Source organism: Rhinatrema bivittatum, chromosome 1, assembly GCF_901001135.1.
Source record: "Rhinatrema bivittatum chromosome 1, aRhiBiv1.1, whole genome shotgun sequence".
NCBI classification, from domain to species: domain Eukaryota; kingdom Metazoa; phylum Chordata; class Amphibia; order Gymnophiona; family Rhinatrematidae; genus Rhinatrema; species Rhinatrema bivittatum.
In genome coordinates this window covers 424,026,740-424,052,661 of record NC_042615.1, presented here as the reverse complement: position 1 = coordinate 424,052,661, position 25,922 = coordinate 424,026,740, and the positions used below count along the sequence as shown (strand labels likewise).

The 25,922-nt window shown below is 47.6% G+C and overlaps 1 protein-coding gene across 1 annotated transcript in view; it reads right to left on the bottom strand.

The window, feature by feature from the left end:
• Nucleotides 1-25,922, bottom strand: part of LOC115096851 (stimulated by retinoic acid gene 6 protein-like) — a 225,523-nt gene that overhangs the window by 47,872 nt on the left and 151,729 nt on the right. Inside the window, exon 12 of the mRNA XM_029612056.1 lies at nucleotides 1,714-1,795. Coding sequence (XP_029467916.1) covers nucleotides 1,714-1,795 — 82 coding nt within the window. The remainder of the gene's footprint in view (nucleotides 1-1,713; nucleotides 1,796-25,922) is intronic.

Below are 25,922 nucleotides of genomic sequence, written 5' to 3'. Positions count from 1 at the left end.
AGTAGCTCTGTTGCAGATAAGGCTTCGCTGTCTCAGTGATGTTGGAAGCAATGCTTGGAGAAAAGGATCCTGGGAAGAATGGCTGGCCTGACATGCATTATGTGAGCTAACACGGGAACCACGAGGTCCATACTCAGACACAGTCCGACTAGCAAAGTTAGGCCTGGATTTATCAAAATGCACTAAATATCGCATATGATAGGAAAAGGGGCGTGTTTTATGGTAATAGGCTGTTTATTGCAAAGTGCACTATCTTAGCGCTTCGCATAGGTATTAGCGCAAACTGCAATAACTTTTTCGCACTTTGCGATAAGTGCCAGAATTGTTGTATTTCCTACCTACAACCACTGGGGAGGGGAGAGAGAGATAGAGACTAGCTATAAGGCCCTCATAGTTACTCGAAGTGAGGTTTAGATAGGAGTATAGGGGTTAGGGGCCACTTTGACATTCAAAGTGAGACGTACGAACAGAACAGTGCTCTCTTGTAAAGATTTGATGACCTTCGGAGTGAGGAAACTCAACCAAAGATGAGATTTGTTCAATGTTCTCTCAACCTAGCTTGAGTCCATCAAGCTAAGTTGAGAGAACATTGCTACCTAACTACTATGAGGGTCTTATAGCTAGTCTCTCTCTCTCTGTGTCTCATATGAGGGCCCTGATAGCTAGGCTGGCTCTCCAGCAGATTAAAATACACCACAGTGCACACTATCGCCACCAATGGGAAAGGTGGTATTATTTCTGGCACTAGTGTCGGCAATAATGTCTAAAACATTACCGCTCACAGCAGTACAGAATCCACATTTTTCTAACCTGCCCTAACCCTTCCCCTTTTCCTCATTTAAATCCTAACATCATGATACAGTAGTTATCACGTGAGTTATGGCTGTATCGCATGCGATACCGCCTTAGCGTGCATGATAACGGCCTATCGCACCTTGATGAATGACCCTGTTAGCCAGCTAAAGTCTAACCAGTTTTCTTATGAGCTGGCTAGAATTTAGCTGGATAAGTACTCAAAATTTCATTTAGCCAGCCATCTTCTGAGTTAGTTGGCTAAATACTTTTGAATATGGACCTCAATATTACTTTATTCATCCAAATTGGAAATGGGGAGATCAGTTTTTCAAAGCATTGTACCAGCATTCATTGGCTCTTTGCAAATTGTTCTCCCTTTAGGCAGCTAAAAGTCACACAGGCTTTTAGCCACATTAGCATTCTCAGGAGTGCTTTTAGGTCAGGGGAGGTAGATGGCATTTTAAAAAATATTCGTGTTGACTTTTTCTGCAAAACTCTTCTCACAGAAATATCAAGTGCCAATGGGGCAAGTTTCAAAGCCAAAAGTATGTGTGTCCTTTCACTTTGAGAACATAAGAAATTGCCATGCTGGGTCAGACCAAGGGTCCATCAAACCCAGCATCCTGTTTCCAACAGAGGCCACAAGAATTGGTCCCTAAGAGGCTAGGGCATTACTGAGAGAATGGGCTTTATTCAACTACATTACTGAGGTCTATTAGGCTTCATTCAAGCACATTATGTTCAATTTGAAAAGAAAATAGCAGGAGACATTCCAGTTTTGCTCAATATCAAATGATGATATCTTTGATTTTAATCTGACAATTCCTCTGAGTTTCTTCTATCATGGGACCTGGTGGAGCTCGGTCCTGAGTTCTAGGTTTGGATGCAGCCTGTAAAGGACAAAGAGCAAACACTTACCACACATTCGGAAGGCGAAGGGTTGTGATATTTCACTGGAAGGAAACTTTTCTCCCCTGCCCACAGTCGCTTCATGTGTTTTCTGAGGAGACAATTTTTATTTTTTAAATACTATCAGAAAGCAATGATCCATCTCTTTCATACACTTAGCAGTGCCTTCAGGGCACATTATAGCATAGATATGGTCGCTGAAGAAATAGGTTGAAAACAATAAACACTCTAGTCAATTAATAATTTGTTTTGTGCCTACTTTGACAGAATTGTACCACACTCATAAACCAGGCCATGTAAGCAAGTTTACTTACCGTAAACAGTGTTTTCTGTAGATAGCAGGCTGAATTAGCCATGCTGTCTGGGGACATTCCTCCAAGGCAGCTAGGCAGAGCTTGTCAAAGATGACAGAGCTTTGCTCTGTGTGCTGCTGCGCATCCTTTTCTGCGTGGCTCCATTTTCTCCTCAGTCTATTCCAAAGCATGTCTTCGAAGAATGAAGTGGAGACTATCCAGGGAGGTGGGTGGGTCAGCATGGCTAATTCATCCTGCTACCTATGGAAAACACTGTTTACTGTAAGCAAACTTGCTTTTTCCCTGCAGATAAACAGGCTGAATTAGCCATGCTGTCTGAGAGTTCCCAGCTGAAGGTTGTGAGTGCAGTAGGAAGGGTCCCTGTGGGAATATGGCACAGTTCCCGAGGCTGAGTATGATGTGCTGCACCCAACTTGGCCCAGAGTAGTGGACAGTCTCTTTAAGTGGTCACTGACTGGAGTATGGATCTGCCCATCTCCGCATCCGCAGTGGCTTGCTGGTAGAGAAAATGACGAGAAGTGAAAGTATGGAGTGAGGACCATGTAGCGGCTTTGCATATGTCCTTTATTGCGACCTCATCTAGGTGAGCTACCGATGCTGCCATCACTCTCACCTGATGGGCCTTTGGTGATCTGGTCAGGGTCTCTGACCTTATACTATAACACAACTGAATGCATTGTGAAATCCAAATCGAGAGAGTTCTCTTGGAGACCGGCAAACCTAGAGCATTTGGGTTGAAAGAAACAAATAGCTTTGAGGCTCTAGATTCGGAGTGCATTCTACGCTTATAATAGGCCAAGGTTTGCTTGCAATCTAGTGTATGGAGCCGTCTTTCACCCTTGTGTTTGTGTGGCTTCGGAAAGAAGGTCAGCAGAGTAATGATTGGAAGGCCAAAACTACCTTGGGTAGGAATGCCGGGGCATGTCCATAAAGTCATCTTGTCATGATGAAATTAAAAGTATGGTTAGTAGAGGACCAGAGACTGCAACTCGCTGACTTTTCTTGTAGAGGTCAGAGTGACCAAAAACAAAACTTTCCACGATAGACATCTCATATTACTAGTCTCCAGAGGTTTGAAGGGTGGAAGCGTTAGCTGTTCCAGAACTAAGTTGAGATCCCATGAACAGGTGATCTGTGAATTGGTGGTCGCAGTCATAGAATGCCTTTCATGAACAAGGAGACCCCGGTTAGACCCCGGTATGCCATTGTAAGGATGATAGTAGGCTGCAATGGCACTGACGTGGATGCTCACCAAAGCTGTCGCCAGTCCTGCTTGATAGAAGGAATGGAGATACTGTAAAAGGATTTCTGGCAAGCAGGAGAAGGGGTTTACGCCCTTGTCGTTGCACCAAGCTGAGTATCTGAGCCACTTGCCCTGATAGTTTCGTCTGGTAGAAGATTTCCTGGATTTCCAGCACCTCTTGGATCTCCGAAGGCAAGTGCAGGTGACTTAATACAGCCCTTTCAACCTCTGCACTGTGAGGTGCAGCAAGGAGTGCATGGGGTGAAGCAGGATGCCCCTGTCCTGCGACAGTAGATCTACACTGTGGCCAAAGGAGGAAAAGGTAGTTCGATGGAGTGAAGCACAAAGAAAGATGTACTACGGTTGTCTGGGCAAAGCCAGAGCTATCAGGATGAGGTCAGCAACATCCGCAATACACTTTTGTAATGTTCTCGAGATGAGCAGATTGTGGGATAAGCGTAGAGAAGCCCTCCCATCCATGATATAAGAAACACATCTTGCATGAGTAATTCCTGGCTGGGGTAGACCGAGCAGAACATATGCACCTTCCTGTTGTGCTCCATAGCGAAAACATCCATGAGTGGGAAGCCCCAAGCCTAGAAGAGAGCCTCTGCCACGTCCTGGCGAAGCTCCAACTCATGCAGATGGAAGATCCTGATAGTTTTTCCACTCTGGAGTTTTCCACCCTGGGTAGGTAGGTCGCCTGAAGGAGAACTCCTCTGCCCATTCTAGGATGTGCAACGCTTCCCTGCACATCATCCAGGAACTGGACCCTCCTTCCTTGTTTATGAGGAACATCGCGACCTGATTGTCCGTGTGGACCATGACAGTTCTCCCTCATAGAAACTCCTCAAATGTGCGTATGGCATTTCCATAAGAACATAAGAACATGCCATACTGGGTCAGACCAAGGGTCCATCAAGCCCAACATCCTGTTTCCAACAGTGGCCAATCCAGGCCATAAGAACCTGGCAAGTACCCCAAAACTAAGTCTATTCCATGTCACTGTTGCTAGTAATAGCAGTGGATATTTTCTAAGTCAAATTAATTAATAGCAGGTAATGGACTTCTCCTCCAAGAATTTATCCAATCCTTTTTTAAACACAGCTATACTAACTGCACTAACCACATCCTCTGGCAACAAATTCCAGAGTTTGTGCGTTAAGTGAAAAAGAACTTTTTCCGATTAGTTTTAAATGTGCCACATGCTAACTTCATGGAGTGTCCCCTAGTCTTTCTATTATCTGAAAGAGTAAATAATTGATTCACATTTACCTGTTCTAGACCTCTCATGATTTTAAACACCTTTATCATATCCCCACTCAGCTGTCTCTTCTCCAAGCTGAAAAGTCCTAACCTCTTTAGTCTTTCCTCATAGGGGAGCTGTTCCATCCCCTTTATCATTTTGGTCGCCCTTCTCTGTACCTTCTCCATCGCAACTATATCTTTTTTGAGATGCGACATTTTCCGTTTTATTCACCATTCCCTTTCTAATAATTCCCGACATTCTGTTTGCTTTTTTGACAGCTGCAGCACACTGAACCGAAGATTTCAATGTGTCATCCATTATGACGCCTAGATATCTTTCTTTGGTGGTAGCTCCTAATATGGAACCTAACATTGTATAACTATAGCATGGGTTATTTTTCCCTATATGTATCACCTTGCACTTATCCACATTAAATTTCATCTGCCATTTAGATGCCAAAATTTCCCATCTTACAAGGTCTTCCTGCAATTTATCACAATCTGCTTGTGATTTAACTACTGTGAACAATTTTGTATCATCTGCAAATTTGATTACGTCACTCGTCGTATTTCTTTCCAGATCATTTATAAATATATTGAAAAGTATGGGTCCCAATACAGATCCCTGAGACACTCCACTGCCCACTCCCTTTCACTGAGAAAATTGTCCATTTAATCCTACTCTCTGTTTCCTGTCTTTTAGCCAGTTTGTAATCCATAAAAGGACATCACCATCTATCCCATGACTTTTCACTTTTCCTAGAAGCCTCTCATGAAACGCCTTCTGAAAATCCAAATACACTACATCTACCGGTTCACCTTTATCTACATGTTTATTAACTCCTTCAAAAAAGTGAAGCAAATTTGTGAGGCAAGACTTGCCTTGGGTAAAGCCATGCTGACTTTGCTGCATTAAACCATGTCTTTCTATATGTTCTGTAATTTTGATATTTAGAACACTTTCCACTATTTTTCCTGGTACTGTGTTGTGTCCGTTAGTTCCCGACGCCCTCTCTCCACCCTCCTTACCTCTTTGGCGCCTCCTTCTTCGACCGCGGGAAGATTGGCTGCCGCGGCGTCCTCTTGCTGAAGTCCTCTGGCGTCTAGGGACCGGCTAGATGCTGCAACCCGCCATGTTTCCTGGAGGCCTAGGGGCGCGCGTGCGCGGCACAGCCCCGATTGAAGTACCGGCGATGGCGTGAACCTCAGGGGCGACCCTTTGAGATGACGTCACCCGCGACAGATATATAAGGTCTTAGAATTTGCTAACAGATTGAGTTAGCAAAGGTTATTGTACAGGGGTTACTCTATCTAAGCTACTCTGCCTCCTCGGACTTACCAGGGGTACCCGCTCCTCGGGGGCCTCGCTCTCTCCTTTGTTTTTCAGGTGACAGTCTGGAACCGGTACTCGCTCCTCGAGGGCCCTCATTCCCAGACTTGCTCCGTATTGTCTTCTGCCTGGAAGTCATCACTGCCAACTACATTAGTGAGTTACCATTACTTTCTCAGAGCTTTCCCTGGAACCAGGTACTCGCTCCTCAAGGGCCTATACATTCCAACTCCTGGGCTTCTATGAGACATTGTGTGAGTGTTACCATCAGGTCGGTCATGAACTCTGCATACCCTGCCTACTCACTATATTTCAGTTTCCCTACAGCTCAGCCTCCAGGGATCGCTGTTCCAGTATCTGAGGGACTACAGCCCAGCCGGGCATTCCAGCTCACTACTGCCACTTCTGGTGGTTCAGTATACTGTCTAATAAAAGAACTAGTGTGTATCTGTCTCCTAACTCTGAGCCTGATCGGTGGTCCCCCTCAGGATCTTCCCCTGGGGGCGTGGTCATCTGCCTCTGGTCCAAGGATCCACCCACAGCTCTCCTAAATAACAATAGATTGCTAACCCCTATTTGATTGCTACTCCCACCAGATAGCAGCTCCCAACACACTGAAGTCAGGCTAACTGGTCTGTAGTTTCCCGGATCGCTCCTGGAGCCCTTTTTAAATGTTGGGGTTACATTAGCCACCGTCCAGTTACAATGGATGATTTTAATGGTAGGTTACAAATTTTTACTAATAGGTCTGAAATTTCATTTTTTAGTTCCTTCAGAACCCTGGGGTGTATACCATCCAGTCCTGGTGATTTTCTATTCTTCAGTTTGTCAATCAGGTCTACCACATCTTCTAGGTTCACCGTGATTTGGTTTCATTACCCATGAAAACCTTCTCCAATATGGGTATCTCCCCAACATCCTCTTTAGTAAAGACCGAAGCAAAGAAATCATTTAATCTTTCCATGATGGCCTTATCTTCTTTAAGTGCCCCTTTAACCCCTCGATCATCTAACGGTCCAACTGACTCCCTCACAGACTTTCTGCTTCGGATATATTTTTTAAAGTTTTTACTGTGAGTTTTTATCTCTACAGCCAACTTCTTTTCAAATTCTCTCTTACCCTGTCTTACCAATGTCTTACATTTAACTTGCCAACGTTTATGCATTATCCTATTTTCTTCTGTTGGATCTTTCTTCCAATTTTTGAATGAAGATCTTTTGGCTAAAATAGCTTCTTTCACCTCCCCTTTTAATCATGCCTGTAATAATTATGCCTTCCTTCCACCTTTCTTAATGTGTGGAATACATCTGGACTCTGCTTCTAGGATGGTATTTTTAAAATTTAAAATTTAAAAATGACCACGGCTCTTGCACACTTTTTACCTTTGTAGCTGCTCCTCATTTAATCAAAGTTTCCCTTTTGAAAGTTTAGCACGAGAGCCATGGATTTGCTTACTGTCCCCTTCCAGTCATTAATTCAAATTTGATCATATTATGATCACTATTGCCAATCGCACAGAGCTCTAGGAGGTTTCTCTGTTGGAGTCTTTTCCAGTGGGACCAGAGTCCTTGTGGTCGTACTTCGTCCAAATGGGCTCCCCACCCCTTGCTTGAGGCATCTATGGTAAGGATCAACTGATGAGTCAGGGGGGCGAAGCAGAGCCCTGTCAGAGAGAGCTCCAGGGCATAACCACCAGTCCAGGTCTGCTCTCATGCTTTGGGTTAGACTCACTCGCCGGGATAGCGGATGTGAGATCTGTGTCCATAGTGTCTTGAGCCCCCATTGCAGGCGCTGTATGTGCAAACGGGTAAGTGGCACCACATAGATGGCTGCTGCCATGTGGCCCAGGAAGTTCAAGAGCTGGCGGGCCGAGGTATGAGTAGAGTCTGTCAGCAGAATGGCCAGAGTGCACAGCCTATGGGCCCTGTCTGGCGGAAGGAATCCCCTGCCCTCAGCTGTAATTATATGGGCTCCAATAAACTGCAGGTTCTGCGTTGGTTGAAGACTGGACTTCTCGTAATTGTTAACCAAGTCAAGCCCCTCTAGACACTGGATTGTGGTCTGTAGACAACTCTGAAGGGTGGCAGGTTGCTGTGCCACTATCAACCAGTCATCAAGGTAAAGGAACAACTGGATGCCTTGCTTCCTTAGGTGGGCCACTGCTACCGTTAAGCACTTGGTGAAGATTTTCAGGGCAGATGAGAGACCAAAGGGGAACACCTTATACTGGAAGTGGTGTTTGTTGACTTGAAAGCACAGGTATTGCCAGGGATGTGAGAGTACGCATCCTTGAGGTCCAGCGAACACATCCAATCATTGGACGGTAGGAAGGGAAGAATGGACTTGAGATACATCATCTTGAACTTCTACTTTTTCAGGAATTTGTTGAGAACTCTTAAGTCTAGGATTGGGCAGAATCTTCCCAATTTTTAGGGAATGAGGACGTATTGGGAGTAGAATCCCTGGTCCAGTTGAGAGTTGGAAACCTGTTGGATAGAATGCTACTGGAGTAGTTTGGCGACTTCCTCTTGTACAAACAAAGAAACAAAATACGGGGAAAATGCAAATTTTTATGGGTAGACTTTTAATGTCCGGTATCTTTGAGGGAGGTGGATGCCAGCAAGAAACAGCGGCGTCCACCTCTTGGCTTGAACTCACAGTAAGTTTAAACTACTGTATGGGCTATAGACTTTGATGTTATTATTGAGATCTATTTTTTTCTTATTAACAGTACCTTCTCCTGCTCCTGTAGCAGGCATTCATTGCCAAAACACTGCCAGTGCCGGGCGGTTTCACAGTGCTTAGAGAAATTGGTTACAAACGTTCAAGCTATTTTTTTTTTATTCTTTATTTATCACTTTTCTAATACAATTGTATCATAAAGTATAAAGGAAACATGTTACAATACATTAGTAAGAAACAAAATCATATTCACTTTATCAATTCATGAAAAGTTAAATTCTAATGTAGTAACCAATTCTCATTTTAATATAGCCTTAGGAGACAACTTTCAAGGACATTATAGGAAACAATTGATTAATACGGCTTAACCTGAAAAGGGAGCTGATAATCTCCTCTATTCCCCTGAAGTTACAGTATTCCTTGCGGGGCTTTGGGAATCTAAATAAAGCCTTAATTGCTCTGAGGAAAATAAAATAAAAGTATCCGCTTCTTTTTTTATGATACACTTACAAGGGTATCTAAGCAAAAAAGTAGCCCCCAAAGATATCACATCCTGCCTCATATTTAAGAAACCCTTCTGTCTTTCCTGGGTTATCTTTGAGATATCCGGAAACATACGAACCTTACTGCCATGAAACAATGTATTTAAATTTTTAAAGTATGAGATCATTAACCTACTAATATCTTGTTCCAATATCAAGGAAACTAGAAGAGTAGAAAAGTCAAGGATCTCAATGGCAGAAGATTCAAGAAAGTTAGTGAAATTTTGTAGATCCATAGGGGGTAGTGCCTGTTCATTTGAGCGATTTTGCCCTAAAAGGAAATAAGCCTTATTTATTGGCGGAAATTGAGCTTCAGGTAAAAGAAGAACTTCAGCAAAATATCTTTTTAGGGTGGTAATAGGCATTTCCCCCATAACTCTAGGAAAATTGATTAGTCTTAAATTTAGACGGCGGTTCCAGTTCTCCAGCAGTTCAAGCCTTCTAGAAAGAGCAGCTCTATCTTGTATAGTAGCCATGTTGAATTCTTTAAGTTGTGAAATTTCAGTTTCTACTTTTCCCACTGATGTTTGAAGCTGAGTCAAGGTATTACCTTGAGTAAGAATTTTATTATTAACTTGTAAAGCAAACGAGTCCAGCTTAGAATTACAGTCACGAACTGCTAATGTTAGCCCCGCAGACAGTTCCCATAAGGTTTTAAGGGTAACGACCGCTGGCCTTACCAGAGCTTCAGGTCGGGCACCCGATGTTGAGGGGGTTGGTTCGGAGGTTGCAGATGAAATTGCTAATTCAGCGTGGGTTAGCATTTCTCCCCGCGCTGAATCCTCTCCACTTCCTCAAAACTCGCCGTCGCTTCTCCCAGCAGTCCTGCCGCTGTGACCTCATCGGTCCGCGCTGACTGCTGTGCGTCCAGGGTCGAAGTTCCTCTGGATGCCGGTGGACGTGTATCGGGGGGGCTGAGGGAAACCTCGGTCCCAGGTGCAATCGCCTCTCCTCCAGGCGTTTTCACAGGGGATTCACCACCTCGATTTGTGCAGCTTCCTGGGCGAGGAAAGACGTTATTAGAGCCTGCTCCGATAATTGGGTAGGTATAGAGGGGAAAACCCTCACCTTCCCTTTTCTCTTCAGCGGCATCTTAGGAAAATTTCTCAGAAGTAGGAGCAGCTCTCTTCCATAGACCCTATCAGGACGTCATCTTAGCTCCCAAAAACCCTGACATTCAAGCTATTTATTATCAACGCGGTAAAAAGCAGTCAAGCTGATGATATTAGCCATCCCAGAATGGGTGGCTTTACTCATATTTTGTGTAATAACGTTCCCTAAGAACATAAGAAATTGCCATGCTGGGTTAGACCAAGGGTCCATCAAGCCCAGCATCCTGTTTCCAACAAAGGCCAAACCAGGCCACAAGAACCTAGCAATTACCCAAACACTAAGAAGATCATATGCCACTGATGCAATTAATAGCAGTGGCTATTCCCTTAGGGGTAGATTTTAAAAGAAGCGCGATCAGCCTACTTTTGCTTGCGCATCAGACTCAAGCAAAAGTACGCTGGATTTTAGTAGATACGCGCGGAGCCGCGCGTATCCACTAAAATCCTGGATCGGCGCGCGCAAGGCTATCGATTTTGTATAGCCTGCGCGCGCCGAGCCGCGCTGCCTCCCCCCGTTCCCTCCAAGGCCGCTCCGAAATCGGAGCGGCCTCGGAGGGAACTTTCCTTTGCCCTCCCCTCACCTTACCCTCCCTTCCCCTACCTAACCCACCCACCCGGCCCTGTCTACACCCCCCCCCTTACCTTTGTCGGGGGATTTACGCCTTCCGGAGGGAGACGTAAATCCCCGCGCGCCAGCGGGCCTGCTGCGCGCCGGGCCGCGACCTGGGGGCGGGTACGGAGGGCGCGGCCATGCCCCCGGGCCGTAGCCACGCCCCCGTACCCGCCCCCAAAACGCTGCCGACACGCCCCCGGAACGCCGCGACGACCGGGCCCGCCCCCCGACACGCCCCCCTCCGAGAACCCCGGGACTTACGCGAGTCCCGGGGCTCTGCGCGCGCCGGGAGGCCTATGTAAAATAGGCTTCCCGGCGCGCAGGGCCCTGCTCGCGTAAATCCGCCCGGTTTTGGGCGGATTTACGCGAGCAGGGCTCTGAAAATCCGCCCCTAAGTAAATTTGATTAATAGCCGTTAATGGACTTCTCCTCTAAGAACTTATCCAAACCTTTTTTGAACCCAGCTACACTAAATGCACTAACCACAACCTCTGGCAACAAATTCCAGAGCTTTATTGTGCGTTGAGTGAAAAAGAATTTTCTCCGATTAGTCTTAAATGTGCTACTTGCTAACTTCATGGAATGCCCCCTTGTCCTTCTATTATTCGAAAGTGTAAATAACCGATTCACATCTACTCGTTCAAGACCTCTCATGATCTTAAAGACCTCTATCATATTCCCCCTCAGCCGTCTCCCTAACCTCTTCAGTCTTTCCTCATAGGGGAGCTGTTCCATCCCCTTTATCATTTTGGTTGCCCTTCTCTGTACCTTCTCCATCGCAACTATATCTTTTTTGAGATGCGGCCAGAATTGTACACAGTATTCCAGGTGCGGTCTCACCATGGAGCGATATGGAGGCACTATGACATTTTTGGTTTTATTAACCATTCCCTTCCTAATAATTCCTAACATTCTGTTTGCTTTTTTGACTGCTGCAGCACACCGAGCTGACGATTTTATCCACTATGATGCCTAGATCTTTTTCCTGGGTCTTAGTTCCTAATATGGAACCTAACATCATGTAACTACAGCAAAGTTATTTTTCCCTATATGCAACATCTTGCACTTGTCCACATTAAATTTCATCTGCCATTTGGATGCCCAATGTTCCAGTCTTGCAAGGTCCTCCTGTAATGTATCACAATCTGCTTGTGATTTAACTACTCTGAATAATTTTGTATCATCCGCAAACTTGATAACCTCACTCATCGTATTCCTTTCCAGATCATTTATATATATATATTGAAAAGCACCGGTCCAAGTACAGATCCCTGAGGCACTCTACTGTTTAACCTCTTCCACTGAGACGATTGACCATTTAATCCTACTCTGTTTACTGTCTTTTAACCAGTTTGTAATCCACGAAAGGACATCGCCTCCTATCCCATGATTTTTTAGTTTTCTTAGCAGCTTCTCATCAGGGACTTTGTATAACGCCTTCTGAAAATCCAAATACACTACATCTACCGGTTCACCTTTATTCACGTTTATTAACCCCTTCAAAAAAATGAAGCAGATTTGTTAGGCAAGACTTCCCTTGCCTAACAAATCTGTTGACTGTGTTCCATTAAACCATGTCTTTCTATATGCTCTAAGATTTTGATCTTGAGAATAGTTTCCACTATTTTTCCCGGCACTGAAGTCAGGCTCACTGGTCTATAGTTACCCAGATTGCCCCTGGAGCCTTTTTTAAATATTGGGGTTACATTGTCCACCTTCCAGTCTTCAGGTACAATGGATGATTTTAATGATAGGTTACAAATTTTAACTAATAGATCAGAAATTTCATTTTTTAGTTCCTTCAGTACCCTAGGATGCATACCATCTGGTCCAGGTGATTTGCTCTCTTTAGTTTGTCAATCTGGCCTACTACATCTTCCAGGTTCACAGTGATTTCGTTCAGTTTGTCTGACTCATCACCCTGAAAACCATCTCCGGAACTGGTACCTCCCCAACATCCTCATTAGTAAGCACGGAAGCAAAGAATTCATTGAGGGGCAGATTTTTAAAAAGTACGCCCGTGCGTGCTTTTGTTCGCACGACCGGCGTAAACAAGAGTACGCCGGATTTTAATTGATATGTGTGTAGCTGCGCGTATCTTTTAAAATCCGGGGTCGGTGCGCGCAAGGCTGCGCAAAATCGGCAGCCTGCGCGTGCCGAGCCGCACAGCCTATCTCCGTTCCCTCCGAGGCCGCTCCGAAATCTGAGCGATCTCGGAGGAAACTTTTCTTCCACCCCCCCCCGCACCTTCCCCTCCCTAACCCACCCCCCCAGCCCTATCTAAACCCTTCCCTACCTTTGTTTGAAAAGTTATGGCTGCTTGAGGCAGGCGTAACTCTCGCGCGCGCGCCATCACCCGACCCAGGGGCTGGTCCGGAGGCCTCGGCCATGCCCTCGGGATGCCCCGGGCTGGCACCACACCCCCTGACACACACCCCCGGAATGCCCCCGAACATCACACTGTCCCGGGGCTTGCACGCGCCGCCAAGCCTATTCAACATAGGCTCGGCGTGCGCAGGGGGAACATGGGGCAGGTTTTCGGGGGGTACTCGCTTACCCCTTTGAAAATCTGCCCCTTAGTCTTTCTGCAATGGCCTTATCTTCCCTAAGAGCCCCTTTAACCCCTCTGTCATCTAATGGTCCAACCGACTCCCTCACAGGTTTCTTGCTTCGGATATATTTTAAAAAGTTTTTATTATGAGTTTTTGCCTCTATGGCCAACTTCAATTCAAATTCTCTCTTCGCCTGTCTTATCAATATTTTACACTTAACTTGACAATGCTTATGTTATATCCTATTTTCTTCAGATGGATCCTTCTTCCAATTTTTGAAGGATGTTTTTTTGATAAAATAGCCTCTTTCACCTCACCTTTTAACCATGACAGTAATCATTTTGCCTTCATTCCACCTTTCTTAATGTGTGGAATACATATGGACTGTGCCTCTAGGATTGTATTTTTAAACAATGTCCATGCCTGTTGAACACTTTTAACCTTTGCAGCTGTACCTTTTCGTTTTTTCTATTTTCCTCATTTTATCAAAGTTTCCCTTTTGAAAGTTTAGTGTTAGAGCTGCAGATTTACTTATTGTCCCCCTTCCAGTTATTAGTTTAAATTTGATCATGTTATGATCACTGTTGCCAAGTGGCCCCACCACCGTTACCTCTCTCACCAAATCCTGTGTTTCACTAAGAATTATATCTAAAATAGCCCCCTCTCTTGTTGGTTTCTGAACCAATTGCTCCATGAAGCAGTCATTTATTACATCCAGGAACTTTATGTCTCTAGCAAGTCCTGATATTACATTTACCCAGTCAATATTGGGGTAATTGGAATCTCCCATTATTATTGCACTGCCAAATTGGTTAGCTTCCCTGATTTCTCTAAGCATTTCATCATCTGTCTGACCATTTTGTCCAGGTGGACGGTAGTATACTCCTATCATTATACTCTTACCCAACACACATGGGATTTCTACCCATATAGATTCTACTGAGCATTTAGTCTCTTGTATGATCTTTATCCTGTTGGGACTCTATACCCTCCTGGACATAAAGTGCCACACCCCCACCAAGTTGATCCTCCCTATCATTGTGATATAATTTGTACCCTGATATAGCACTGCCCCATTGGTTATCCTCCTTCCACCAAGTCTCTGTGATGCCAATTATGTCAATCTCATCATTTGCTGCTAATCACTCTAACTCTCCCATCTTATTTCTTAGACTTCTGGCATTGGCATACAGACATTTCAAAGTGTGTTTTTTGTTTATATTAACAACTCTAGAAGACGTCTAATTCTTTAAGGACTGTGGTTATCAAGGAGAGTTTGTAAATAAGACAAAATATATAACACACAATGAAGCACAAGCATGAGCACTAAAGTTCACTCATAAAATTTAAAGCAAAAACGGTATATACTAACATTGAGGTATTCCCTTTTGGGTGTTACCCTTAAAGATACCGGACATTAAAAGTCTACCCATAAAGATTTGCATTTTCCCCGTATTTTGTTTGTTTGTTTGTTCAAAAAGAGGGGAATTATATTTTGAGGTGTGTATTTTTTTTCCTTCCTCTTGTAGCCAGTGATGGTTCTCTGAGACGGACTGATGTGGCCTTACTTGGTAGGGAAGATTCGGTGTGTTTTTGAAGTTCAGGGAATAGCCCTCTCTGACAATATTGAATACCCAAATGTCGGAGGTGATCGCTTCCCAAGAGTGGTAGAAACAGGAAATTCTCCATCTTACTTGTAGCGGTGAAAGTGGCCCAGGTACCTGCAAAAACCCTGCTGGGTAATATTTTTTATTCAAAGATTTTTCAGTGGGGGACACCAGAGCAATACCGCAGTGTTTTGTTCATTTAATTGGGCCACAGTTTCATGGAGCTTGTCTCCAAAGATGTTGTCCGGGAGACAGGGGAGGTCAGCCAATTTCTCATGGATGCCCTCTCGAATGGCGCTGGCCCGAAGCCACACCATTCGTCGAACGGCAATGGCTCCTGCTGTGGTAGAGCGGTAGTTCCAAAAGCCTCATATATTGTACGCAATAAATGCCTTAGTCCCTCCTCTAAATCATGGAATTTCTTTAGTGGGGCTTCATCCGGTGAAGCGGTAGTGAAGTGGGGCTTGAGCGACTGAAGGCACTTGTAAAATATTGAGTGATGTAGAATTGGTGCTGCTGGATTTTTGCATTCAGCATCCCTGCCTGGAATGCTCTCCTGCTGAAGTTGTCCAGGTACTTACAGTCACGCCCTGGAGGGGTGTTCAAATGAAGGTGTGACTTTTTCGCCTTCTTCATAGCCAACTCAACCACTACAGAGACGTGTGGGAGCTGGACCACACTGTAGAACAGAGATTGACGCATCCAGAACTTGAGGTCCATCTTCCGAGATGTCGCTTGTCCCGAGAAGGGGGACTCCCAAGCCTTCATCTTGAAGCATCTAGTACCATGTGGAAAGGCAGGGCGGTTGGATTGGCCGGCATTTCGAAGATCTTTAGAATTCCTAAAACTTCAGTGCAAAGGTCTGGCACCTTTCACGTTTCAATGTTGAGTCTAGTGCCTAACTTTTCCACAAATGTTGAATAGGAGATGTCCTTCCAGACTCAACACTTCATCCGCTTCAACTTATTCAAAATTCTGCTGCTCAACTCCTAACTGGTTCCAAACTTAAAGATTTCATAACTCTAGTTTTGCTAAATCTTCACTGGTTAACCATCAAACAACGAATCCACTATAAAATCTTAACCTTAATATTTAATCTAATCCATAACCCATTGGCTATCTGGCTATGTACAACTCTTCGTTTATATCAACCCCAGCGTCACTTACGGTCATTAGACAAAAACCTTCTCCAGGTTCCAACAGTTAAAATCACAAGACTAGAAATGACAAGAAAATGTGCTTTCAGTGGCAGGTCCTCTACTTTGGAATTCCCTTCCAACCTCTCTCAGAACCATATCTAATCCAAAAGAATTTAAGAAAAAATTGAAAACATATCTCTGCTGCACTGCTTTCAATCTAACATACAAAGACTAATATCACCATCCCACTTATGCTATTTTCTTCTGCATTACATTGTATTTTTATTTTTATTTGCTTTAACACATTCATTTTATTTCATTTTATTTTGTTTTATTCAAATGTATTTTATTGTCAATGCCTATGTTTTACCCTTTGAATTATGTATGTGCTATCTAAATTTTAAACCGCTTAGACCATGCTATGAATAAGTGGTATATAAGAAACTGTTAAATTAATAAATAAATACATTTTAAATAAATAAGTCAGGGATGAAGGCCCACAGCCAGAGATGGATTCTGAGAGAACTTCCCCAAAGGGTTGAAAGAAGGTGGATCCCAGGATGAAGGCCCACAGCCAGAGATGGATTCTGAGAGAACTTCCCCAAAGGATTGAAGGAAGGTGGATCCCGGTCACCTGTAGGTGCTTTTTGCGTCGAACTGCACAACGCTGTATGGGCCTGCATTGACGTCTGTGTCAATGGGCTGTCCTGCATTGATTCTGATCACTTCTATCAATGGTGCGTCGGTGTGTCAAATGTCAACTCTCCCTTGTGCTTCGACGTTGACGCATATGTCGATGGCGTTTCACACAAGTGGTGTTTTGCAGTGAGTGGCACGTCTGCATGGCGCAGTGTGTTGGATGGCTACGTCGGAGCTTTGACTCTGGATGACGCTGATTGCCTCAGTGGATGGGTCGGCGTGTTCCCCGACTCTCCACGTGCCTGGCTGGTCTGGAGGTGCTGAGGGACCTGGTCCTGTTGTTTATCTGGTGGTCCCACAGAGGAGACTCTCTTGGATTTTTTTAGGGCAATCCAGACGGTGCCCCGGAGACGAGTGGGCCGATAGGCGCTCTGAGCTGGGGGCATAGGACACTGAGTTACCTTCACACAGCTGGGCAATTTTGGCGGCTCATTGGTGCTGGGCCCGTGGGGACATGCAGCCGCAGTCCCAGCATGCCGCCTTATCATGGTCCAGGCTGAGGCATAAATAACAGTAGTTATGCTTGTCAGTAGTGGACATTATCTTACTGCACTGGCAGAATTTCAAGCCAAGCGGTCTCGGCAGCATGCTTCTTCTTTTTCGTTCATTTTCTTTAGGCAACAGTGCTGTCTGAGGAGAGAGGAAAGCTCCATGTGCAGCCTGCAATGCGGAAGGAACAGACTGAGGAGAAAATGGAGCCACATGGGAAAGGATGCACAGCTGCACACAGAGCAAAGGTCTGTCATCTTTGACAAGCTCTGCCTAGTCGTCCTGGAGGGACATCCCCAGACAGCATGGCTAATTCAGCCTGCTTATCTGCGGGAAAATGGATATGATCTCAAGTCTCTCAAATTTACTGCCAATGCTCTTTGTAATATTTGCATTGTGTCAAAGAGATCCTCCTTCTGCATTTCATAGGATATAATATGTACAAGAAACATATCAAGGTGTGCCTCAAAGTTCCTTTTAATCATTCCAGTGTCACATATTTCAACTGGGGCTATTTCTGTATCTTTGTGCCAGTTTTTTTTTTTTTGTCTCTATATTTGTAAGTACTTGAGGATCTGCTCTTTCTCCATACATTTTTATAATTTTTAAATTTTTTTATACTTCGCTTTTTGGCTATCATCCTTGGTATAAATGTGAAAATGGGCCAATGCACCATTATTTATTTGCTTTTTTTATACCGACATTCAATTCAAAATATCACATCGGTTTACACTGAAACAAATTGTCATCAAATATTATTGAGGACATAATACAGTAAAACAGTTCAAAAACATAACGTATGGAACTAAGAAACACCAGCTAAAAAAACAAACAAACAAAAACAACCCCACACCCCCTAAATCCAGCTATAACTCACATAGGCACAAATGGTCATTCAGAGATGTAAGTGAAGGCGCTATGTCTCAAGTAAATTAGTACAAGATCCTCCAGCTGTTGCCCCAGCTTAGGAGTGTATGCTAAATATTCGTGAACCTGTAGGGCTGCCATGCTAACATTAAACACTGGGGAGAAGCCCCCACCCTTGAAACTCTTGTGCATCCCAGAAGTCCCCAATCCTCTGATGCAGGCCAGATTCCACTGATCCCCTGATGAGATCTGGGCCCTCTTCCTCCTCCCATGAGCTCTCAGAGGCAGAATGCCACTTCCTGTCCCCGTCCCCCCCCCTTCCAGGGTTTAGCCTACATAGCAGCTTTGGGGGAACCAGGCTGTATTAAGTGTTTTGGGGATCTACATACCTGGGAACTTTTGAATTCTGATCATCCTGAGACTGGTGTGTATTTGCAGGAGGAAAGGGGTGCGCTTGAACATTTTCTCTTCTATTCACACTAACCACATCTCCCCTGCCCCCATGGACTTCCACACTTCCACTCTTTTTCTCACCTCTAGTTCCAACTCCGTACTCTCCCCTTTCCCTCTCCCCTTATGGAAGTAAGGAGGAAGTTGGGAACTACAGGTCAGTTAGAGAGATCTCTGTGGTGAGTAAATTAATTGAATCACTGCTAAAACAGAAGATAGTGCAATTTAAAAAATCCAGAGATAGCTCGTGTCAGACAAATATCAATTTCTATGACTGGGTGACCAGAGATTTGAATCAGGGGAGAGCATTAGATGTAGTGTACTTGGACTTCAGTAAGGCCTTTGACACGTTTTCACATAGATGACACACAAATAAATTGAGTGCCCTTGGTACAAGCCCTAAAGCGACCAACTGGGTTAGAAACTGGTTGAGTGGGACGTGACAATGTTGCGATCCCGGGTCGGCCCCGGGATCGGCGCCTACCCGCTCGCGGCCCCGGCAGCAGCCCGCGTTCCTCGGGCCTCCAGGGACCTCCGCCACCGCAGCCCCGACGTCGGCCGACCTCACCCGGGCCTGCAGGCTTCCCTACCGCCGCGTTTCCACCTCGCCGGAGCAGCCGGCGTCCCGCGGTGGCTGGCCCCGCCCCCTAGACGCACGCGCGCGCTTCTGCCTCGGATTTAAAGGGGCCAGCGCGGGAAAAGTCGGGGACTGCCTCCTATGACGTCAGACGCTGCAGGGCTACTTAAGCCCTGCAGTTGCTCCTCTTCTCTGCCTTGCAACGAGGTTCCCAGGTTTCCCTGTCTCCAGTTGCTGCATTCCTGTGTCGTTTGGCTCTGCTTGGCTTCTGACCCCGGACTGGCTTACGTTGACTCTTTGGCTCCTGACCCCGGACTGGCTTACGGTGATTCTCTGGCTTCTGATCCCGGACCGGCTTACGTTGACTCTTTGCTCCTGACCTCGGACTGGCTGACGGTGATCCTTTGGTTCTTGACTCTGGACTGGCGAGCGACGTCCCTCCGGCACTCAACCTTGGACTCCATCTGACTCGGCCCCCGCGGGCCCTCCTAAGTCCCAGCGGCCGGGTTCCTACGGGCTCCTTCTGGGGGAACTCCGGCTTCCAGGGTGAACCTCCTAAGTCCCAGCAGCCGAACTCCTACGAGCTCCTCTCGGGGGAGGATCGGCTTCCAGGGCGAAGATCTTCCCACCGCTGCACCAGCTCCATCGTCTCCTTCTTCCTCGCCAAGGCCCTTGGTCGCATAGGGCTTCCAGAGTCCCTCCTTCGCCCATCCACGAGTCTGTCCTTGCCGCCTCCCGGTCGGGGCCACTGCTGCAACCACCTTCAGCAATTCATCCTTCGGTTCCGATCGGCCCAAGGGTCCACGAATCCAACAGACAAAGTAGTGGTAAATGGAGTATACTTCGAGGGCAGGGGCCTTATTAGTTATGTGGTGTAGAAATAGGTCCTTGGACCAGTTCTTAACAATTTCATAAGCAATATTGCGGAAGGACCATCAGATAAGATTTGTCTTTTTTGCGGATGATACTAAAATCTGCAACAGAGTAGACATCTAGGAAAGAGTGGAAAACATGAGGAGAGGTCTAGTGAAGCTTGAGGAATTGTCTAGAGTCTGGCAGCTAAGATTTAATTCTAAAAATTGCAGGGTCATGCATTTGGGCTGCAAAACTCAAGGAAGGGATAAAGTATAGGAGGTGAAATTCTTCTATTGAATAGAACAAGAGCGGGACTTGGGGGCGATCATATCTGATGATCTCAAGGTGGCCAAATAAGTGGATAAGATGGCCAAAAACAGAAAGATGCTTGGGTGTATAAGGGATGAAATGATCAGCAGAAAAAATGGAGAGATTACTTACCTGATAATCTCGTTTTCCTTAGTGTAGGCAGATGGACTCATAACGAATGGGTATAGTGTGCTCGTGCCAGCAGTTGGAGACGGATCTGACGTCAGCACGTAGTACATATACCCCTGCAGGAAGTGCAGACGCTCAGTAATCTTCCTTGCAAAAGCATTATGGATATATGTGTGACTGACCGATTGATTAACTGAACATGATTAACCTGACCGATTGACAGTAGCTGGAGACCGCCAGTGTTCTCAACCGGAAGGCGTCGACACCCGGCAGGGTGGATGCCCTATGTAAGGAAACATGGCTTACCTTGAAATGGTGAATCCCCATATATAATCGGCAGCCAGGCGGGATGCTGAGTCCATCTGCCTACACTAAGGAAAACGAGATTATCAGGTAAGTAATCTCTCCATTTCCTAGCGTGTAGCAGATGGACTCATAACGAATGGGATGTACAAAAGCTACTCCCGGACTGGGTGGGAGGCTGCCCAAGGTCCGGTTAGGATTGCCCTTGCAAATGCTGTGTCCTCCCTGGCCTGGACGTCCAGACGGTAGAATCTGGAGAAGGTATGGATGGAGGACCACGTTGCCGCTTTACATATCTCTGCAGGCGACAGCATCCTAGTTTCTGCCCAGGAGGCGGCTTGTGCTCTGGTAGAGTGAGCCTTGACTCGTAGAGGTGGTGGTTTTCCCACTTCTACGTAGGCCGCCTTGATAACTTCTTTGACCCAGCGAGCAATAGTCGCCCGTGAGGCCACTTCTCCTTGCCTCTTCCCACTATGAAGGACGAACAGGTGGTCCGTCTTTCGTACTGTTTCCGACATTTCCAGGTATCTGGACAGCAGCCTGCCGATGTCGAGATGACGCAGTATTCGACCTGCTTCCGATTTCTTCAACCCTTCCATGGTTGGCAAGGATATGGTTTGGTTGAGGTGGAAGTGTGAGACTACTTTGGGTAAGAAGGAAGGAACCGTGCGAAGATGGATAGCCCCTGGGGTGATCCTGAGAAACAGATCGCGGCAGGACAGCACTTGTAGCTCTGAGATGCGGCGTGCTGAGCATACGGCCAGCAAGAACACCATCTTCAAGGTTAACAAATGGAGGGACAGGCCTCGGAGGGGTCTGAAGGTGGGTCCCGCTAGGAATTCCAAAACTAGGTTGAGGTTCCACAGGGGCACTGGCCATTTCAGCGGAGGGCGAATATGTTTGACTCCTTTCAGGAAACGTGAAACGTCTGGGTGTGTGGCAATGCTGTTGCCATCATACCTGGGGCCGTAGCAGGATAGCGCTGCCACCTGAACCTTGGTTGAATTGAGGGTCAGACCCTTCTGAAGTCCATCTTGCAGGAAATCCAAAATGATGGGGATTTTAGCGGCATGTGGATTAGCGCTGCGAGTTTCGCACCAGGCTTCAAGTACTCTCCAGATCCTTATATAAGTTAGTGATGTGGAGAACTTGCGTGCTCGGAGGAGTGTATCTATTACCACCCCCGAGTATCCCCTTTTCCTCAGTCGAGCCCTCTCAAAGGCCAGACCGTAAGAGAGAATTGAGCTGGATTCTCGTGGAGGATGGGACCTTGTCGCAGCAGGTCCCTGTGAGGGGGCAGGGATAGAGGATCCCCTGCCAGTAGTCTTCTCATGTCTGCGTACCAGGATCTTCTTGGCCAGTCCGGGGCCACCAGAAGAACTAGGCCTCTGTGCCGCTGAATCTTGTGTATAATGGCACCCAGCAGGGGCCATGGGGGAAAGGCATATAGCAGGATCCCCTGAGGCCATGGCTGCACCAGGGCGTCGATCCCGTGGGATAGAGGATCTCGCCTTCGCCTGAAGTATCTGGGTACTTGAGCATTGGACCTGTCCGCTAGTAGGTCCATGCCCGGAGTCCCCCACTGATCCACAATCATCTGGAAGGCCGTGGATGACAGCTGCCATTCCCCTGAGTTTAGGCTTTCTCTGCTGAGGAAGTCTGCCGTGGTGTTGTCCTTCCCGGCGATGTGGACGGCGGAGATGTCCTGGAGATTTGCTTCCGCCCAAGCCATCAGGGGGGCTATTTCTAAGGGTACTTGTCGGCTTCTGGTTCCGCCCTGTCGGTTGGTGTATGCCACCGTGGTGGCATTGTCCGACATCACTCTGACTGCTCTGTTTCGAAGTATGTGGGCAAATCACAGGCAGGCTAACCTGACTGCCCGTGCCTCTAGTCGGTTGATGTTCCACCCCGACTCTTCTCTGTTCCACCGCCCTTGGGCGGTTAGCTCTTCGCAGTGGGCTCCCCAGCCGCTCAGGCTGGCATCTGTAGTGAGCAGGGTCCAGGTTGGGGAGGACATTTTTGACCCCCGGCTCGTGTGGCCGGGCTGCAGCCACCACCGTAACTGATTCCGTACTGTGGCCGGTAGAGGTAGATGCAATGTAGTTCTGTAACCGTGGGCTCCACCGAGATAGGAGGGCGCGTTGTAACAGTCTCATATGAGCCCGTGCCCATGGTACTACTTCCAGAGTGGACGCCATTAGGTCGAGGACCTGTAGGTAATTCCAAGCTGTGGGTCGGGTGGTGCTCAGCAGAGTCTGTAAATGATTCCGGAGTTTTGATGATCTCTTGGAGGTCAGGCTGACCTTGTCTCCCTGGGTGTCGAATCGGACTCCTAGGTATTCTAGCGACTGCGAAGGCTGTAGGGAACTCTTGTTCATGTTGACCACCCATCCTAGGCTTTCCAGAAGAGTTATAACTCTGTTGGTTGCCCGGTGGCTCTCCTCCGGTGACTTTGCCCTGATCAGCCAATCGTCTAGGTAGGGATGGACGAGAATTCCTTCCTTCCTGAGTGACGCCGCCACCACTACTATTACCTTGGTAAAGGTCCGCGGTGCGGTGGCTAACCCGAAGGGTAAAGCCCGGAACTGAAAGTATTGTTTCAGGACTTTGAAGCGTAAGTAGTGCTGGTGATCCCGATGGATTGGGATATGCAAGTAGGCCTCTGACAGATCCAGGGATGTGAGATACTCCCCTGGCTGTATTGCACTTCGGACTGACCGCAGAGTTTCCATGCGAAATCCTGGGACCCTTAAGTGCTGGTTGACTGACTTGAGGTCCAGGACGGGTCTGAAGGTGCCCCCCTTCTTGGGTACGATGAAATAAATGGAGTAATGCCCAGAATTTATCTCCCATGCAGGCACTGGGAGTATAGCTTTTAGGGACAGGAGCCTCCACAAGGTAGCTTCCAGTGCCGCCCTCTTGAGGGGTGGACAAGGAGATTCCACAAACTTGTCCGGAGAGGGATGAAGGAAGTCCAGGTAATACCCTTCTTGGATGATGGCGAGGACCCACTGGTCCGAAGTAATCTCGACCCATCTGCGGTAGAATAGGGTTAGCCTGCCCCCTATGGCTTCTTCCCCCAGATGGGTCGGCTGAATCTCATTGTGGGGTGCGGCGGGGACCCGAACCCGAGCCTGTTCCCCTCTTGTTGTGCCTGGTCCGAAAGGACTGGTTCCTGGTCTGAGAACGAGGTGCTTGGTAGCTAGTCCTGTAGGGGTTGAAGCGTTGAGAGCTTCTGCCTCTGGATGGCCTAGGAAAAGGACGCTGGTTCCTCCTTGACTTGTCTTCTGGTAGATGGGGTAATGGAGAGGCGCCCCATTTGTTAGCCAGTTTCTCGAGGTCGCTGCCAAACAGGAGGGATCCCTTAAAGGGCATTCTTGTAAGGCGCATCTTGGAGGAGGAGTCGGCCGACCAATTTCGTAGCCAGAGCTGTCTCCTGGCTGCCACTGAGGACGACACTCCCTTGGCTGCCGTACGAACTAAGTCGGAGGCAGCATCAGTGAGGAACGAGAGAGCTGATTCCATTTCTTCTCCCGGGGTGTTGTTTCTGGCTTGTGATAAACAGGAACACGTCACCACGGTGCAGCAGGTCGCGATTCGTAGGGACATGGCTGCCACCTCGAAGGCTTGTTTCAGAATGGTGTCCAGGCGCCGGTCATGTGCATCCTTGAGGGCCGCCCCTCCCTCCACTGGAATGGTGGTGCGCTTCACAATTGCGCAAACTATGGCGTCTATCTTGGGGCACGCCAGCAGCTCCTTGGTTGCCGGGTCCAGGGGGTACATGCTAGACAAGGCCCGACCCCCTTTGAATGAGGCCTCCTTCGCATTCCACTCCAGATCGATTAGCTGCTGTGCTGCTTGAAGGAGGAGAAAATGGTGAGCTGTTTGACGAAGGCCCTCTAGCAGGGGGTTCACTCTAGGATCCCCTGGGGTGCCTTGGCCCGGGATAGCCAGCTCTGACAGGCATTGAGAGACCAGGTCTGGGAGATCCTCCTTAAGGAAGAAGCGTCTCATGGTTCGATACGGCTCTATCCCCGAGGGAAGTTCTCCCTGCTCGGGGAGCTCGCCTTCTTCCTCAGAGCAATCTGAATCCCCATAAATGGGGCTTCCGGGTGGCCGTGCCTAGGTCTAGAGGGTCCAGGGGCAGGGTCATCCGGTACGTATGGGTCCGTTCGGGGATCAGACTGCATTTTGACAAATGCGTGAATCCCCTTGAATAATTCTACCCAGGAGAGCGAAGCAGGGTCTAGCCTTAGGGGCACCAGGTCTCTAGGGTTCCCCGGCTGCTCACCTCGGCCTGCTAGGTCCGGGGTGTTCCCTGAGGAATTGGCAATTAATCTGGGCTGGGACCGGCCCTGGCCTGGAACTCCTAGGGCCTCCTCACATTGGGCACATAGGGAGTCTGCTTCCTCGCTCTGTGTGGCTCTGAGGTGGCATGCTGAGCAGAGGCCTAGAGCTCTTATGCCTGATTCTGGAGGTGCCGGCTCCGTGGACGCATGGGCTCTCATACGCTCCATCGCATCTGTTATCTCTATGCGCCGGTGCGCTCCCAGCCGCCTTGCGAAAGATGTGCGCCGATCAATGTGCGCCTATCAATGTGCGCCTATCAATGTGCGCCCACTTACCTTCGGGCGCCTAACACACGTGCCCGTTGCCTGTGCGCTTAGTCTGGTCTGAACACTAGACCGAGGCGGCGAACCAGGGCAGATGGCGGCGGCGAGCAGGCAGGCAAATGGCGGGCTTCCACGTAGGCAGACCCCGCTAATCCTCGTTCTTCGGAGACCAGCAAAAAGTAAAGATGTACGCCTTACCTGATCTTCGGTGCTTCCCGGCTGCAACCCGGGCGGTCTCCGGCTGCGGGGGGAGAGGGTGATTACCGTCACCGCCGCACTCGAGGAAGTGCACCCGCTGCCTCTAAGCCGCGCCCGAACTCGTCTCGCTCGATGGCCAAGTCCTCACCGCGAACAGATCGGGACCAAGGCTGCCTCTATGCCGCGCCCGAGCCCTTCTCACTCAGGGGCTAGATCCCTGCGATTCGGCCACCGGACTGAGGCTCTCACCTCCGAGGGACCACGGAAATCACCTCGGGAAACTCAACTGGGGGAGGGACCCGAGGGTATCACCGCAGGAGTGCGGGGCTCGTCTTCAGGTAGGATTC